Genomic DNA, 15,065 nt, shown 5'->3' with positions numbered 1-15,065 from the left:
TAAAAGTTTTACGTAGAACGAAGATACGAAATGCAACTTCAAAACCTGGTTTTAAGAATTTAAAAATCTATATCCAAAAATTAAAGCATAAGCAGGTAATATCCACACATGTAGCAGTTATAAAAACTCACTGGTGTGGCTCATTTGGTTGGGAGTTGTTCTGCAACAAAAGGTTACCAGTTTGATTCCCTGTCAGGGCATGTTCCTGGGTTGTGGATTCAGAACCCGGTTGGGGGCACATGTGTGGTAACAGATGGATGTTTCCCTCTTACATCAATGTTTCTCTCCCCCTCCTCCCTCCCTCCCTGTATCTCTAAAAATAAATAAATAAAATCTTTAAAAAAACCCCAAAAACCTAATGACCAGGTGAACGGTTTGGACAGCATCAAGCTGGATGAAGCAGAACCCTCCCTCCACCAATAAAATAAACTAGTAAATAGAAAAAAATGAAACATCCAAAGTAGCTTAAACCAATTACCAGTTTTATTTTTTTAATGTAATAGGAACTCTGGAAATAACAAATCCAGGGTTGGTAGAGACACTCAAAGAAGCCACAGGGAAGGCCAGACTCATTTGTGAATTTGCTACAGGATCTTCCCTAATCTGTGCCTTGCATCCTCATGGTCGCAAAATGTATCTTTTAACACTAGATACTGGATGTCCTTGCGAGGTGAGAAGTAGGGAGAAGAGAAAACAAAACAAACGTGGAGAATTCAGGTAGGAAAGGCCTCTTTTTCAAGAGTATTTTCAGAGCCCATATAGTAACATCTGCTTATCTGCTAGTGGCCAGGTTGTGGAACATGGACAGTACTAGATGTAAGAAAACTTTTGAGAGATTTTAAAAACAGTACACCTTACTAATCTGACAAAAATTGGGTTTTCTTGATACAGAAGATGAGATACTGGGGAAGCAGCTACAAGTATACACTGCATTGGTTGGAACATCCCAAAGGACACACCTGATAAAGACATCATGCTCTGATCACAATGCATTCGATTTGGAAAACTGTAACAAAAAGGTATTTTTCTAAAATACCCACGTTACACAGTACATAAGATTCTACGGAGTCTACTGGTCAAGTCATCCAGAAGAAAATTAACACCTTATTAAGAATGAAATTATAAAATTACTACATACAAACCTTTTGTGATATGGTATAAGGGAAATTTAGAGCATAATCTTAAAAACGAACACTAAAAATTTATGAGCTACAGTCTGTGTTCATGATGAAAGACAAACGCAATCTATTCACTAGAAAAATTCCATCAGGGTGTGAATGACTGCTCATAAGCTCAAGTGGGGGGCTGTGGCTGAAATCATCTCCACATAGGGATTGTATTTTTGAAGTTTTAAACATTCTACTGTAAATACTCCAATTTCGTAAAAATTGGGGGGCTGCTGTAGGCCAAGGTTTCTCAGCCTCGGCAATAGCAACATTTGGGACACGTCAGTCTTTGTTCTGGGAGGCTCCTTCCTCTACACTGTAGGATATTTAGCAACATCTCTGATGTCTTCCAACCTCATCAGTAACACCTCCCCCAGTTTTAACACCCAAAATTGTCTCCAGAAACTGCAAAATGTCTCCTGGGGAGCAAAACTAGTCCCTGTTGAGAACCACTGCTGTGCAACAGGGGCTGGCAGACCTTTTCTGTAAAGGGCTACACAGCAAGCATTTTAGACTTTGTGGGCCACGTGTAGTCTCTGTCACACATTTTTCTTCCTTAAAAATGTAAACTATTCTTAGCTTGAGAACTGCACATAAATAAGACAGCTGACCCGTTACTGACTTTCCCATGTTTCTTATTTTATGGATTTCTCCTTTGTGTTACTTCTCTCATGAGGAATACAATGAGACCAGGAAGTGTTTGCCCATTTCATGCATTTACAGATTCTCTCTAGTGTGCTTACTCTTGTGCCCAGAAGGTGCCAGGTGGTACTGTAGTCACTTTAACTTTAAACACCAGGCTAGAGTTTCTCTCCTTAAGTTGTCATGTTTGTTAAGCGTTCAGTGTACACTGTTGGCTTCTCCACAGCACAGATACACATTTTCTCCCTCAGCAGGAATTCTCACAGATGTCCAAAGTGATGAGAAGAAAACTCAGGTCTTTCCAGTCATTACACAAACTGTATTTCTTACAAGTTTCATGTATTCCTTTGTCCAGTAAGGTGAGTTCAGAAAGGGTTTCCTGCCTTCCTGTTACTTACAAGGTTTCCTTCCAGTCTGAGCTCCCATGTTTCTTAAAACTGTGTCATTGGAGCCTTTTCCACACTGACGACACTAAGAGCTTCTCTCCCCGGTGAGTTTTCACGTGACTCCGAAGAGATGAATGATCACTGAAGGCTTTCCCACAGGCCAGGCATTCGTAAGGCTTCTCCCCAGTGTGTATTCTCCTGTGCACATTAAGGTTTGAGCCTATGCTGAAGGCCTTCCCACAGTGATCACACTCATACGGCTTCTCTCCCGTGTGGCTCCTCATGTGCGTTTTAAGAGTGGACTGGTTTCTGAAGGCTTTCCCACACTGTCTGCACTCGACACGTTTCTTTACAAGATGAATGCTCATGTGCCTTCTCCGGGATAAGTAATCACCGAAGACTTTCCCACAGGCAGCACACTCGTAGCGTCTCTCTTGGGTGTGTATTTTCCTGTGTGCGGTTAGGTTTGAGCTCGCGCTGAACGCTTTCCCACACAGGTCACACCCATATGGCTTCTCTCCAGTGTGAGAATTCATGTGTGTCTTAAGGATGGACTGGTTTCTGAACGTTTTCCCACACTGCCTACATTCAATGGGTTTCTTTACAATATGAATGCGCATGTGTTTTCTCCGTGATAAGAGATCACCAAAGGATTTCCCGCATTCTTTACACTCATATGTTTTCTCTACCATGTGGTTCTTCTTGTGCAAATTAAAATTAGACTTCCATCGAAAGGCTTTGCCACACAGGGTGCATTCATAGGGTTTCTCCCCAGTGTGATTCCTGACATGCTCTTTGAGATGTGAGGGGTGCTGGAAAGCTTTCCCACAGTCTTGACATTCATAGGGTCTCTCTCCAGTATGGGTTCTCTTGTGAGCAATGAGGTGGCAGCTCCTGCCATATGCCTTCCCACACTCATCACACTTGTAAGGTCTCTCCCCAGTGTGAACTCGCATGTGTATCTTCAGGGAGGAGAGCGTTCGGAATGCATTTCCACACTGGCTGCAGTTGAAGGGCTTCTCTGTGAGGTGAGTTCTCGCGTGACTCCTAAGTGCTGAGGGGTCATTGAAAGCTTTCCCACAGGCATTGCACTCATAGGGTTTCTCCCCAGTGTGAATTCTCCTGTGCCGTGTGAGGGAAGCACTCGTGGTGAAGGCTTTTTGGCACTGATGACATTCGTGCATTTTTCTCCCATTGTAAATGCTCACGTGTTGAGTTAGGTGGGGCCTGTTCTTGAAAACTACCCCACAGTCCCTGCGGTGATAGGGCCTCTTGCCACTGTGCCTTCCCATTTGCTGAGTAAGATGAGCACCCATGCTGAAGACTTCAAACAGGGCATATTCGGTGGATTTCTCTCCAAGATGAGTTCCTTCCTGTTAATTCAAAGATAAGTGCTAAGGCATTTCCACTATTCATTACATTCCTAAGAATTATCCCCACATAAACTGACATAAATCAAAGCACATCATTATGTCTAAAGATGTCATAACTTACAATGCAAAGTACTGCTCCTGCCCCACCGGGGCTCTATCAAACAGAACAGGTGAATGCTGTGTACACCCTAAGGTTCCATGTGTGCCACCATTACAAAGCTCTCTACATACACGCTGTTAACTGTTTAACTCTGAACTGAGCCCCAGAACACAATGAGAAACAGTTATAGGAGTATTTACTCATCAGAACTCTAACTGGAAATATTTGGGGTTAGTAACTGGAAATATTCAGCGTCTCTGACACTGTTTCCTCTTGGGGAATGCCAATGGCCTACTTCTTAAGCTCCTTTTCTACCTTACACTGCCCCAATTGTATCCTGATATGAAGATCCAGCATCAAGCCAAGGGAATCTTACCATTGTCAAACCACTGGATGTTTCCTTCCCAAAAAAGATATCTTGCATGAGAATGGACCATCTGGTTTTAGATGGAATCTCCCAATCTGAAACAAATTGGAAAAAGACAAACCTGCTGATAAGGAAAAAAAAATTGTGGCATGCTGGTGACAAAAATAGGTGAATTTGGGGGGAATAACCCTAAAGAAGGAAAGGTGATGTGAACAGAAAGAATGAGCATGAGTGAAAAAGACTGAAAAATCTGGCTGTGGGAGATATCTGGCAACAACAGGGATAGACACTTATGTCAGCACACCAAATAATTCTTCAAAGACTGATACTAATAATAACACAGAGCATGATCAGGAATGTTGACTATGAAAGGACAGAAGGAAAAGTCTATGTGGATATGTCAAATTCCAAGGTGAAAAGACAGTGAAACCAAAGTACCTGTGAGAGAATGGAGGGGCAGCGAAAGACAATTGAGTGTTTTCAAATTCCCCTGGGTGACCTTTGCTAGTGGACCTCCCTCCACCCCAGTCACTGGATATAGTCAATATTCAGAAGCACTTGTGTTTGCCGGTGCTTACCGGGACATGTGCCTTGGGGAAGTCCCCTCTCCTCTGTTCTCAGCTCCTCTTCTTGCTCCAAGTGGGAGATGAGGCTGGGTTTCCCCACCTGACACCCTACTCACGAGGAAAGACACATGTTGAGGGAGGATCGTGCAGAGGACACGTGTTCTGAAGTCAGAGTTCTGAAGATGGACAAAACTGACTTAGGAGCAGCAAAATGAGGGTGACAAATTTCTAAGGGACACAGTGAAAGGCTTTCATAAAAAACAAAACCACAAATACCCACACATTTTGCCCTTCAAAAGATTTCTTAACTCAAAAATCAAGGATTCCTTAGTTCTAAAACCTATGTGCATGTGTACTAGAAACCTGTATAATTTTGTTAACCAGTGTCACCCCAATAAATTCAATAAAAAGAAAAAAGAAAGGAAACCTAAGCCCAAGCTCAGACACACTCGATCACCTCCACAGCCAATGCAACAGACTTGTCTCAACATCCATGGGGAGACACCAGGAGGACCAGGTCACAATTGTGTTCCAAGCCCCCACCCAGCTCCTAGGTCACAGCAAGTACTTAAAAACATTTGATTCATAAATGAAGAAATGATGCCAGTCTTACCAACTGAGGCAAGGTTGCTATAGTTCTCCAGCATCACATCTTTGTACAGTTTTCTCTGAGAAGAATCCAGCAAGGGCCACTCCTTCTCAGTGAAGTCCACTGCAACATCCTGGAAAGTCACTGAGTCCTGAAACACACACATTTGGGGTCAGTGAGAAACCAACCTGCGCTCAAAGACAACAGAGGCTGAAGACTGGGTATGAGAGAGTCAAAATACAGGATTTGCAGGATGGGGTTCTGCTATATCTCAACATTTGCTCCAGAAGCCAGCCAGCAGTTGTCTTCTCTTCCCTGTGAGGGAATCTCATCCTGCCTCACTGTTTTAGATGCAATTTTGACATGAGACCAAAATCTCTCTCCACTTTTAGCCTGGCCTGAGCCCCCTGAACCATATTGTAAGAGAAACATTTGGTACATAAGTCACCTTCCCTAACAACCCTGATACCAGGATGGTCTTGCAACATTCTTTGGCTCTTTCTCTTGACCCCTGATTGGCCTCAATCAGCCTAAATAAAAGTCTAAAAAAAATTTATTATATGATATTGGGGGTGTCCTAGGAAGTGACTCTCCCATCCTCAGGGCCCCTGAGATTTTGGTGTACCTGGGAACCAACGTTTGTTGGCATATGAGGCTCCAGGCCATTATAAGCCAGCAGGTCTACATCTTGGTGACAAGAATAGTCTTCTGAAGCAAGAGGAATTTCTGACTCCTGGATATGGGCAGGGTCCTGGGTGGACACAGCTACAGAAGACAGGATCCATGAGAATGAAAGCTCATCTGACACTCACAAACCACTGAACTGTACGTGTGCATGCACATCCCCAATCAACACAAACACGCATATTTGGTAACAATCCACAGCAGCCCTGCTCTGCTCAAGGACAAGAAAAAGAAAGGTGGACCAACATACCATAAAGAAAGTGATATATACTCTCAATTTATGAGTGAGGAAATTAAAGCTCTAAGAGGTAGAGCTTTTCTTTTGCTCCGACTTATCAAAATAATGAATGTGATAGCGCAGGGTTACCCACACTTGTGTTCTTCCTTTCCCGCCACTATACACACTCCCTCCCTCATCCAAACTCACAAAGACCCTGAATCAGGCACCTGCGAGGCCTCCCAGGAATTTGCTCCCACTGCTTTCCAGTTCATCCATCCTCCCGTGGCAGCCCTCCCTCTGTCCCTGGTGAAGTGGCAGTGATCACTTAAACTTGATTTCTGACGGTATTCTTCACCCCAAGAACTTACCACATGTGGGAGAGAGATCAACAGCTGCCATCCTGTGAGAATGACAAAGAATTTGCCTGAACAACAGGGCACTGGCATCAGAAAGCTACTCTCTCGCTGGCACGGGACTCCTGGAGCAGGCCTCTGGGGTAAATGAGAAATAGATTACTAGGAGAAGTCAAGGCTTTCTATCTCCTGGTCATAGGACAATTCTCATGTTTGCTTTCCAGGATTTCCTCTTTTAAGCCACAAGTCCTGTCTGATCCCAAGCCTTTACTTCACTTAGGCAAAACCTCCAGGCAATGTGGTGGAGAACCTTGACCTGCTTCAAATAAGATTCAGATTCACTCCAAGTAATTTGTCATCGAGTACAACTCTGTTAAACTTCCTCACTCATTAAATACTTGGACCGCAGGCTTCTGTTCTTCAACTTCAATGGTTGCTATGGCTTTGGGTGCTTCTAGTATCCATGAGGATGGGCCATGTAGCACTCCATGTTCCAATCTCTAATGCTGTTTGGCCCCATGCTCCATACCAACATACACAACTGTCGGCCAACACACCAGCCTTGTCATCTTTAGTTATCAACTTTACCTTGCACATGATGATTTAGAAATCTGCTCTCTGGACAAAACTTCCACACAACATTCTTCTTGCATGAACTCTTTCACTTTAGAGAGGATTCCAGGCAACTCAAGCTTCTACCATTTTGCCCCCCTAACAGCAAATTCCTCTTCTCACTGCCACACCTCTCACGCCAAGATTCATCACAATCCATCACTTCTACAATTTATTTGTCCAAATTCCTTTAACCCTCTGCCTATTATAACCCCAAATCAGCAAAGACCAGCCTGCACACAACCAGTAACCTTCGAAACTCAGAGGTGCTACCCCAAAAGGAGTATCTACACTAAAGAAACGCATACTAGGCAACTCAATCTTCCAATCTCCCAGAAGCCACATAAAAATCTCAACATTTTTTTCCTGAATAAAAAACTATGTTACCATTACCCTTACTTTCAGCAAATAATCTTATATTCCTTTCAAAGGAATCACAACCAGAAAAAAAAAAACAAACCAATTCCATATATGACAGCATAAAATATATAAAATATCTAGGAATAAATCAAAAGCTGTGTAAGACCTTGACAATAAAAACTTAAGCACTGCTGAAAGAATTCAAAGACCTAAATAAGTGGGGAGGAATATCATTTTCATGGAGCCCAAGAGTCATTATTAAAGTGTTCATGTTGCCCAAGTTCACCTGCAGATACAATACAGTCCCTAGCAAAATCCCAGCAGGGCTTTTTTCAAAAATTGAGAAATCAAATATAAAATGTGTATCAAAATGCAAAAGAGCTAGAAGAGCCAGACAGTGTTAAGAAAGAAAAACACACCTGGATGATTCATACTACAAACTTCATCACAGTAATGAAGAGTTACTGGAATAAGTATAGACGGATAGGTCAATGGGACAGAATAGAGTAAGAAACAGACCTACAAGTGCAGAGTTACATAATTTTCAATAAGGAAACAAAGCAATTCAATAGGGAAAGCAGTCTTTTTTTACAAACTTATTTTAAAATTAAAACTGATATTAATATTGTATTAGTTTCAGGGGTACAACCTTGTGATCAGACACATACAACTTATGACCTGCATGGTAAGTCTAGTACCCATCTGGCACCATATGTAGTTATCACAGTATTGTTCACTTAAAAAGGGACAGCAGTCTTTTTAATAAACGATGCTGAAAGACTCAATGGGGAAAAAGGAACTTTGACTTCTATTATCACTGCACACACAAAAATTTGAATTTAAAAAATCTGTTTGAGATGAATCGAACACCAGAAAATAAAATCCAGACTATCTTAATGACTTTGAATTATACAACATTTTAAACTAGACACAAATAGAACTAGACCAAAAATATCAGTATGTTAAATTTTACCAAAATGAAAAGATTTTAATCATCAAATAACATCATTAAGAAAATGAATAGGGTGGCATAAAAACAGACACATAGATCAATGAAACAGAACTGAGGGCTCCAAAATAAATCCACACATACACGGTCAATTAATTTATGACAAAGGAGCCAAGATTAAACAATGGGGAAAGGACAGTCTCTTCAATAAATGGTGCTGGGAAAACTAGGCAGCCACATGCAAAAGAATAAAACCAAACCACTATCTATACCAGACACAAAAATTAACTCAAAATAGACTAAACACTTGAATGCAAGAACTGAAACCATAAAAGTCCCAGAAGAAAACAGGCAGTAAGATCCTTGACAAAAGTCTTGGCAATGATATTTTTGGATTTGATACCAAAAGCAAACAAAAGCAAAAATAAACAAGTGGGACTACATCAAACTAAAATGCTTCTGTTCAGCAAGGGAGATAATCAATAACATGAAAAGGCAACCTACTAAATGGGAGAAAATATTTGCAAATCATCTTACAAGAGGTTAATAACCAAATAATATATATGTTAAAAAAAACCCCCTCATACAACTCAACAGCAAAAAAACAAACAATCCAATTAAAAAATGGGCAAAGGACCCAAATAGACATTTTTCCAAAGACATAAATCTCCAGCAGGCACACAGAAAGATACTCAACATCACTAATCATCAGGGAAATGCTAATCAAAATCGTGAGATACCAGCTTACACCTATTAGAATGGCTATTAGCAAGAAGACAAGCGATAGATAACAAGTGCTGACCAGGTCTGGGCATATGCCTGGGTTGTGGGTTTGGTTCCGGGTCCCAGTGAAGGCAACCAATGGATGTTTCTCTCTCGCATCGACGTTTCTTTCCCGCATCGATGTTTCTTTCCCTCTCTTTCTCCCTCCCTTCCCTTCTCTCTAAAGTTAAAATTAAATAATTAAAACTTAAAAGATAAATTCCTACAAAGAAAATTCCAGACCAAAATGCTTTTCCTGGTACAGCTCCCTTTCTGGAACTAGTTATTCTATTCTTAGGCAAAATATTCCAGTATTTAGAAAAAAGAGGGAACAGCACCACCTTATTTTATAAGGCTGGCATAAATCTGAAAAGGAAATGAAAATTACAAGCCAATTTCACTCATAGACCCAAATCACCAGGGAAAAATTAGCAAATGGAGGCCAAAAAAGGTACAGTAGTAAGTATCCTTTCTAAGTTATTTTCCAATGCATATTTAATGTAATATTAGAAAACTTCATTGGTATAATTCATCACACTACCAGACAAGTTAAGAAAAGCGTATTATTCACTCACTGATCCATGAACAAACAGTACTAGCACCTTTCACATCCTTTAAGGTACTGGAAATACATTAACAAACATTTAAAAGTAGATACTGGAAAAAAAAATAACTTGTAAAAAGCTACAGCTGTTCATGAGAAAAGAGAAAAACTCTTAACTTTTTCTATGAAAAGCAGGGTGTTTTCTTGATCTAATCAATACTATCTTTAAAAAGCCTCTGGCAAGCACTAAAGGTCATTCCCCTCAAAATCAAAAACAGGACTGTCTCCTACCCAAATTCCATTCAGTACTAATAGAAGTTCCCAACTAATCCAGTAAAGAATTTTTTTTAAAAAGTGCACTAAACAGATTGAGAGAACCAAGATGGCGGCGCAGGTAGACACACTGCGCCTCCTCCCACAACCAGAACTGACAGAAAATGGAACAGCAAGGAAGTCCGACACCAAGGAAATAAAAAATAAACATCCATCCAGACCGGTAGGAGGGGCAGAGACAGGCAGCCAGGGTGGAGAGGACTCGCATTGCTGTGGCGGGACCAAGACTGGTGGAGTGTGGGATGAACGGGGCAGGCAGTCTGACCACTAGCAGACCATTCGGCCCCACATTCGCTCAGATAAACCGAGAGGGCTGGACTCAGAGTGGCGGAGAATGAGAGCGGCCGGTAGCACCCCACTGCCCCACATTCGCGCACAGATAAACCAGACAAACGGCAGGAATCAAAGCAGACTGCGCAACCCAGGGCTCCAGCACGGGGATATAAAGCCTCAAACCTCGGAATGGAAACGCCCGTGGGGGTTGGGGCAGCAGCAGCAGAGACTCCCAGCCTCACAGGAGAGGTCGTTGGAGAGACCCACAGGGGCCTAGGGCGTGCACAAGCCCACCCACTCGGGAACCAGCACCAGAGGTGCCCAGTTTGATTGTGGGTATCAGAGTGAAGGATTGAAATCCAGAGGAGAGTGAAGCAGGCGCCATTGCTCCCTCTTGGCCTCTCCCCCACGTACAGCATCACAGCACAGCAACCAGCGTTACCCTACCCCAGGGAACACCTAAGCCTCCGCCCCTTTAAGTAACAGACCAAGACCAAAAAAAAAAAAAAAAAAAAAAAGGCCCAAATGACAGAACACTTCAAAGCTTCAGAAAAAATACAACTAAGCCAGGAAGAGATAGCCAACCTATTGGATGCACAGTTCAAAACACTGGTTATCAAGATGCTCACAGAATTGGTTGAATTTGTCCGAAAACCAGATGAAAAAATGAAGCCTATGCAAATAGAAACAAAGGAAAATGTACAGGGAACCAATAGTGATGTGAAGGAAACTGGCACTCAAATCAACGGTGTGGACCAGAAGGAAGAAAGAAACATCCAACCAGAAAAGAATGAAGAAACAAGAATTTGGAAAAATGAGGAGAGGCTTAGGAACTTCCAGGACATCTTGAAACATTCCAACATCCGAATTATAGGGGTGCCAGAAGGAGAAGAGGAAGAACAAAAAATTGAAAACTTATTTGAACAAATAATGAAGGAGAACTTCCCTAATCTGGCAAAGGAAATAGACTTCCAGGAAGTCCAGGAAGCTCAGAGAGTCCCCAAGAAGCTGGACACAAGGAGGAACACACCAAGGCACATCATAATTACATTACCCAAGATTACACAGAAGGAGAGAATCTTAGAAGCAGCAAGACAAAAGAACACAGTTACCTACAAAGGAGTTCCCATAAGACTGTCAGCTGATTTCTCCAAAGAGACCTTACAGGCAAGAAGTGGCTGGCAAGAAGTATTCCAAATCATGAAAGGCAAGGACCTACATCCAAGATTACTGTATCCAGCAAAGCTATCATTTAGAATGGAAGGGAAGATAAAGTGCTTCTCAGATAAGGTCAAGTTAAAGAAGTTCATCATCACCAAGCCCTTATTATATGAAACGTTAAAGGGAGTTACCTAAGAAAAAGATCAAAAATATGAACAGTAAAAATGACAGCAAACTCACAGTTATTAATGACCACACCTAAAACAAAAACAAGAGCAAATTAGGCAAACAACTAGAACAGGAACAGAACCATAGAGATGGAGATCACATGGAGGCTTGTCAATAGGGGAATGGGAGGGGGAGAGTGGGGGAAAGGTACAGAGAATAAGTAGCATAGATGATAGGTGGAAAATAGACAGGGGGAGGGTAAGAATAGTGTAGGAAATGTAGAAGCCAAAGAACTTATAAGTATGACCCATGGACATGAACTATAGGGGGGGAATGTGGGAGGGAGGGAGTGGGCAGGATGGAGTGGAGTGAGGGGGGCAGGAAATGGGACACCTGTAATAGCATAATCAATAAATATATTTTTAAAAAGTGCACTGAACAAAAAACATTTATAAATATTTACTTATTCATTCTATACAGATAAAATTGTCTATGAAAACCATCTAGGACACTGCACAAAAATTAAGAGAATTATATACTTTAGCAAACTTGTGAAATTCAAATTCAATATACAAAGCTGTTGGGCAAAAAAACGTAATTTCAAAGCATGTACAAACACGCACAAAGTTCCCAGGTAAAATATCTAACAAAAAACCCCAACAACCCTTAAATTTTTTTTGTTGGTATTCAGAAAACTTATTAAAAGACACACATGGCTATAGAAGATGTAAGTAGATAAATTTTGATTAATTGTAAGATTCAATGGCATAATAATGTCAATATTCTCAAAATTAATATTCAACACAACCTGAAAACAAAACCCCAGTAGGTGGAAGTTTGTAAACTAACTCTAAAATTTAAGCCATGAGGTATCTAAGTATGAATGGGTAGGTGTGTGAACTTCATCCACAAGATACTTAGAAATCTCTAAATTAGAATGTTTAGTTGCATCAATACGGAAACTAGGATGTGTCCGAAAATACTTATGAGTGTGAGTCCATTCACAAATAATTACTAAAATAAGGAAATACATTTCTGAGAAAACACATAAACAGTAAAATCCATAAAGAAAATCTTGGGAGAAGAGGAGGATGCAATGTAGGAGCACAAAGGTTTCTGAGGTTTCATAATATTTCTTGGCCTGATTTGTGGATTTGCTTTATTGTTGTCCTTTTAATTGTGTTTTTGTGTTTTCATACTTTTTTTTTGCACATATATCCTATAGGAGAAGGATAAATAAAAAGAACCAAGTAAGATGGTAAAAATCAACGCAAAATGTTAGTAATCACAATAACTATTAATGGACCAACTCTCAAGTTAAATAACAATGGTGAAGTGAATTTCTAAATCTAGTTACAGGCTATTTACGGTACATAATAGTCTAACTTAATAACATAAAAATAACATAAATTTAATAATATAAAAATATACAAGTGCAACAAAAAATTTAAGTGTAAAAGACATTCAAGACAAACGTTGCCAAAAAGAAAACCAGTGTGCCTAGTTTTCTAGTATCAGACAAAACTGACCAAATAGCAAAAGGGAACTGACCAAAAAGCAAAAAGGATGGTAATTTAACCTCGAGATCTCCAATGCCCGAGGCACCACAATGTCCTGAACTCAGGCGGCCGGGCTTTTCCTTCTCCACGCCAAGGTGTCAGTTTTTTGTTTTGTTTTTAACCAGATCACTAGTGTCTGCTCCTGGCCGCTAAATATGGTCCTAAATATCAGTCCTCGCGTCACCAGCGTTTTATATCGCTAATCATAGGACCTAAAACACACTCCGCGCCCGGCTGCCAGGCTTCCCAGTCCCAGGTCACGGCTCCCCTAACTCTTCCTTGCTTAGTGGGCCTCTCGTGCTCTCAGGAAGACCAGGAGTAAAGGGTTAAACGAGGAAAGAGGGGCTTACCCAACTGAGCAGGGGTAGCGGAGGTCGCGGAAGCTGCCGCCAAAGGGTCGAGAAGTTTAAACCGAAGATCCGATCGGCTACAGAGACGCGGAATGTCACCACCAGCTGGGAGAAAACCATAGAGGAGTTCTCCACGGCCCACGTATGGAGCGGCGATCGCCTCCCGAGGATAATGGCTTCCGCTCCACTTCCGCCTTCTAAATATCGCGGGACGTCATTGGCTGCTCTAACCCGGAAGCACTGAGCGGAAAGGATTCTGGAAAATGGAGTTTTTGAGATTAGGAGGCATGGCAGGGGTGCCCAGGTGGATTCTAATGGTTAAGCTCATGTCCTCTACTTCTAATGTTTGAGAGTCTCCGGACTCAGTTCTCAGGCTTCTTATAATCATTATCTGTCGTTGCAACGATTCTCGCCTGTGTAAGTACTGTTTCTACACTCAAGACCCAAAATGTCCACTCGCAGCCCCACACCTCTAACCTGAATTCCAGCCGAAATGAGACATTCACCACTTGGCTATTTTATAGACACTTTAATATGCTACAGTTCAATCCCCGGACTCCACCTTCTCAAACCCAAATAATAGGAATCCCATCTTTCCACCTGTAAATCTTGGCAACACCCTCGACCCTTTTGTTTGTCCCATTGATCCATTGACGGGCAACCCAGAACCCGATCACTTTGCCAGAATTGTTTTTCATACCCTTGTGTCAACTCAAGAGTGGTCATGGCGAGAGTCAGAAAAGTTCCCAGTAGCTTTTTGTGGTCCTCTTTTGTAATACCCGAGTGAGGCACTTAAAAGGCACATATTCCAGATGAGGACGTTTATCTGGGTGGGGTAAGAACCCAGGAAACACTAAGATAAGTTCTCCTGCTAGCTAAAGTTCTAACCCTAACTCCACCAAGACAGCCATCTCAAGTAAATTGTCAGCAGCCTGTTTCTCCTGTATAAAAGCCATCCTAAAGTTGTAACACAAGTATCTCAGATTACTGCTTTTCAGGGACAAGCAGTTGGCAGAGTCCTGGTTGGGTAGCTCAGTGGGTTAGAGCATTATCTGATACCCCAAGGTTGTGGGTTTGATGTCTGGTCAGGGCACATTCAAGAAACAACCAATGAATGCATAAATAAGTGGGGCAACAAGTGGATGTTTCCATCTCTCTCTACCCCCACCAAAATCAATAAATTTTAAAAAGAAATTTTAATGTTTTTAAACACAACAGGTCCACCTAGAGAAGTGAGCAAAGATGTGACCCAAAGTGAAAAGACCTGGGACAGGAGGTGGCTCAGGGTTAGGCGGGGAAAAAACTCCAGAAGAGGTAAGGGATTGGATCTTCAAGATTTGGAGCCAGGACAGAGGACAAAGAAAGGAAAATGATCCCCTGGATTCAGGCAGGACTGGAGAAATTGGGTGGTTAAAATCAGTAAACAATGTTGGGTCAGGATCAGAGCTTGTCTTATCAATGCTAAATCCCAGTGAACTCACAAGGAGGATTAATTGATGGGATGAAAGAAGGGGAAAAATACTTACTTAACCATTGAATTCAGAGTAA

The 15,065-nt window shown here is 41.6% G+C and overlaps 1 protein-coding gene across 1 annotated transcript; it reads right to left on the bottom strand.

Moving 5' to 3' along the window:
* Window positions 1-461: 461 nt before the first annotated feature.
* ZNF317 (zinc finger protein 317) lies at window positions 462-13,695 on the bottom strand. Its single transcript, XM_024569313.3, has 7 exons — window positions 13,518-13,695; window positions 6,462-6,584; window positions 5,815-5,954; window positions 5,214-5,340; window positions 4,613-4,708; window positions 4,044-4,129; window positions 462-3,567 (listed from the first exon to the last, which is right to left on the bottom strand). The coding sequence occupies exons 2-7, from the start codon at window positions 6,490-6,492 to the stop codon at window positions 2,251-2,253; spliced, it is 1,797 nt and encodes a 598-aa protein (XP_024425081.2). The 5' UTR covers window positions 6,493-6,584; window positions 13,518-13,695; the 3' UTR covers window positions 462-2,250.
* Between the last annotated feature and the right edge of the window lie 1,370 nt (window positions 13,696-15,065).

This window comes from Desmodus rotundus, chromosome 9 (genome assembly GCF_022682495.2).
Source record: "Desmodus rotundus isolate HL8 chromosome 9, HLdesRot8A.1, whole genome shotgun sequence".
In the NCBI taxonomy this organism is placed as follows: domain Eukaryota; kingdom Metazoa; phylum Chordata; class Mammalia; order Chiroptera; family Phyllostomidae; genus Desmodus; species Desmodus rotundus.
Note: the sequence above shows the minus strand (reverse complement) of the source record. Positions and strands in the feature narration are given on the sequence as shown.

What these genes read in the sequence shown, in the direction of transcription:
- ZNF317 (XM_024569313.3), bottom strand. Translation starts at nt 6,492, where the DNA reads ATGGCAGCTGTTGATCTCTCTCCCACATGTG. An exon ending in TAGCAACCTTGCCTCAGTTG is followed by an intron (nt 4,709 to 5,213) that starts GTAAGACTGGCA and finishes CCTCGTGAGTAG; the next exon opens with GGTGTCAGGTGGGGAAACCC. An exon ending in TCCCCAAGGCACATGTCCCG is followed by an intron (nt 4,130 to 4,612) that starts GTAAGCACCGGC and finishes AATTTGTTTCAG; the next exon opens with ATTGGGAGATTCCATCTAAA.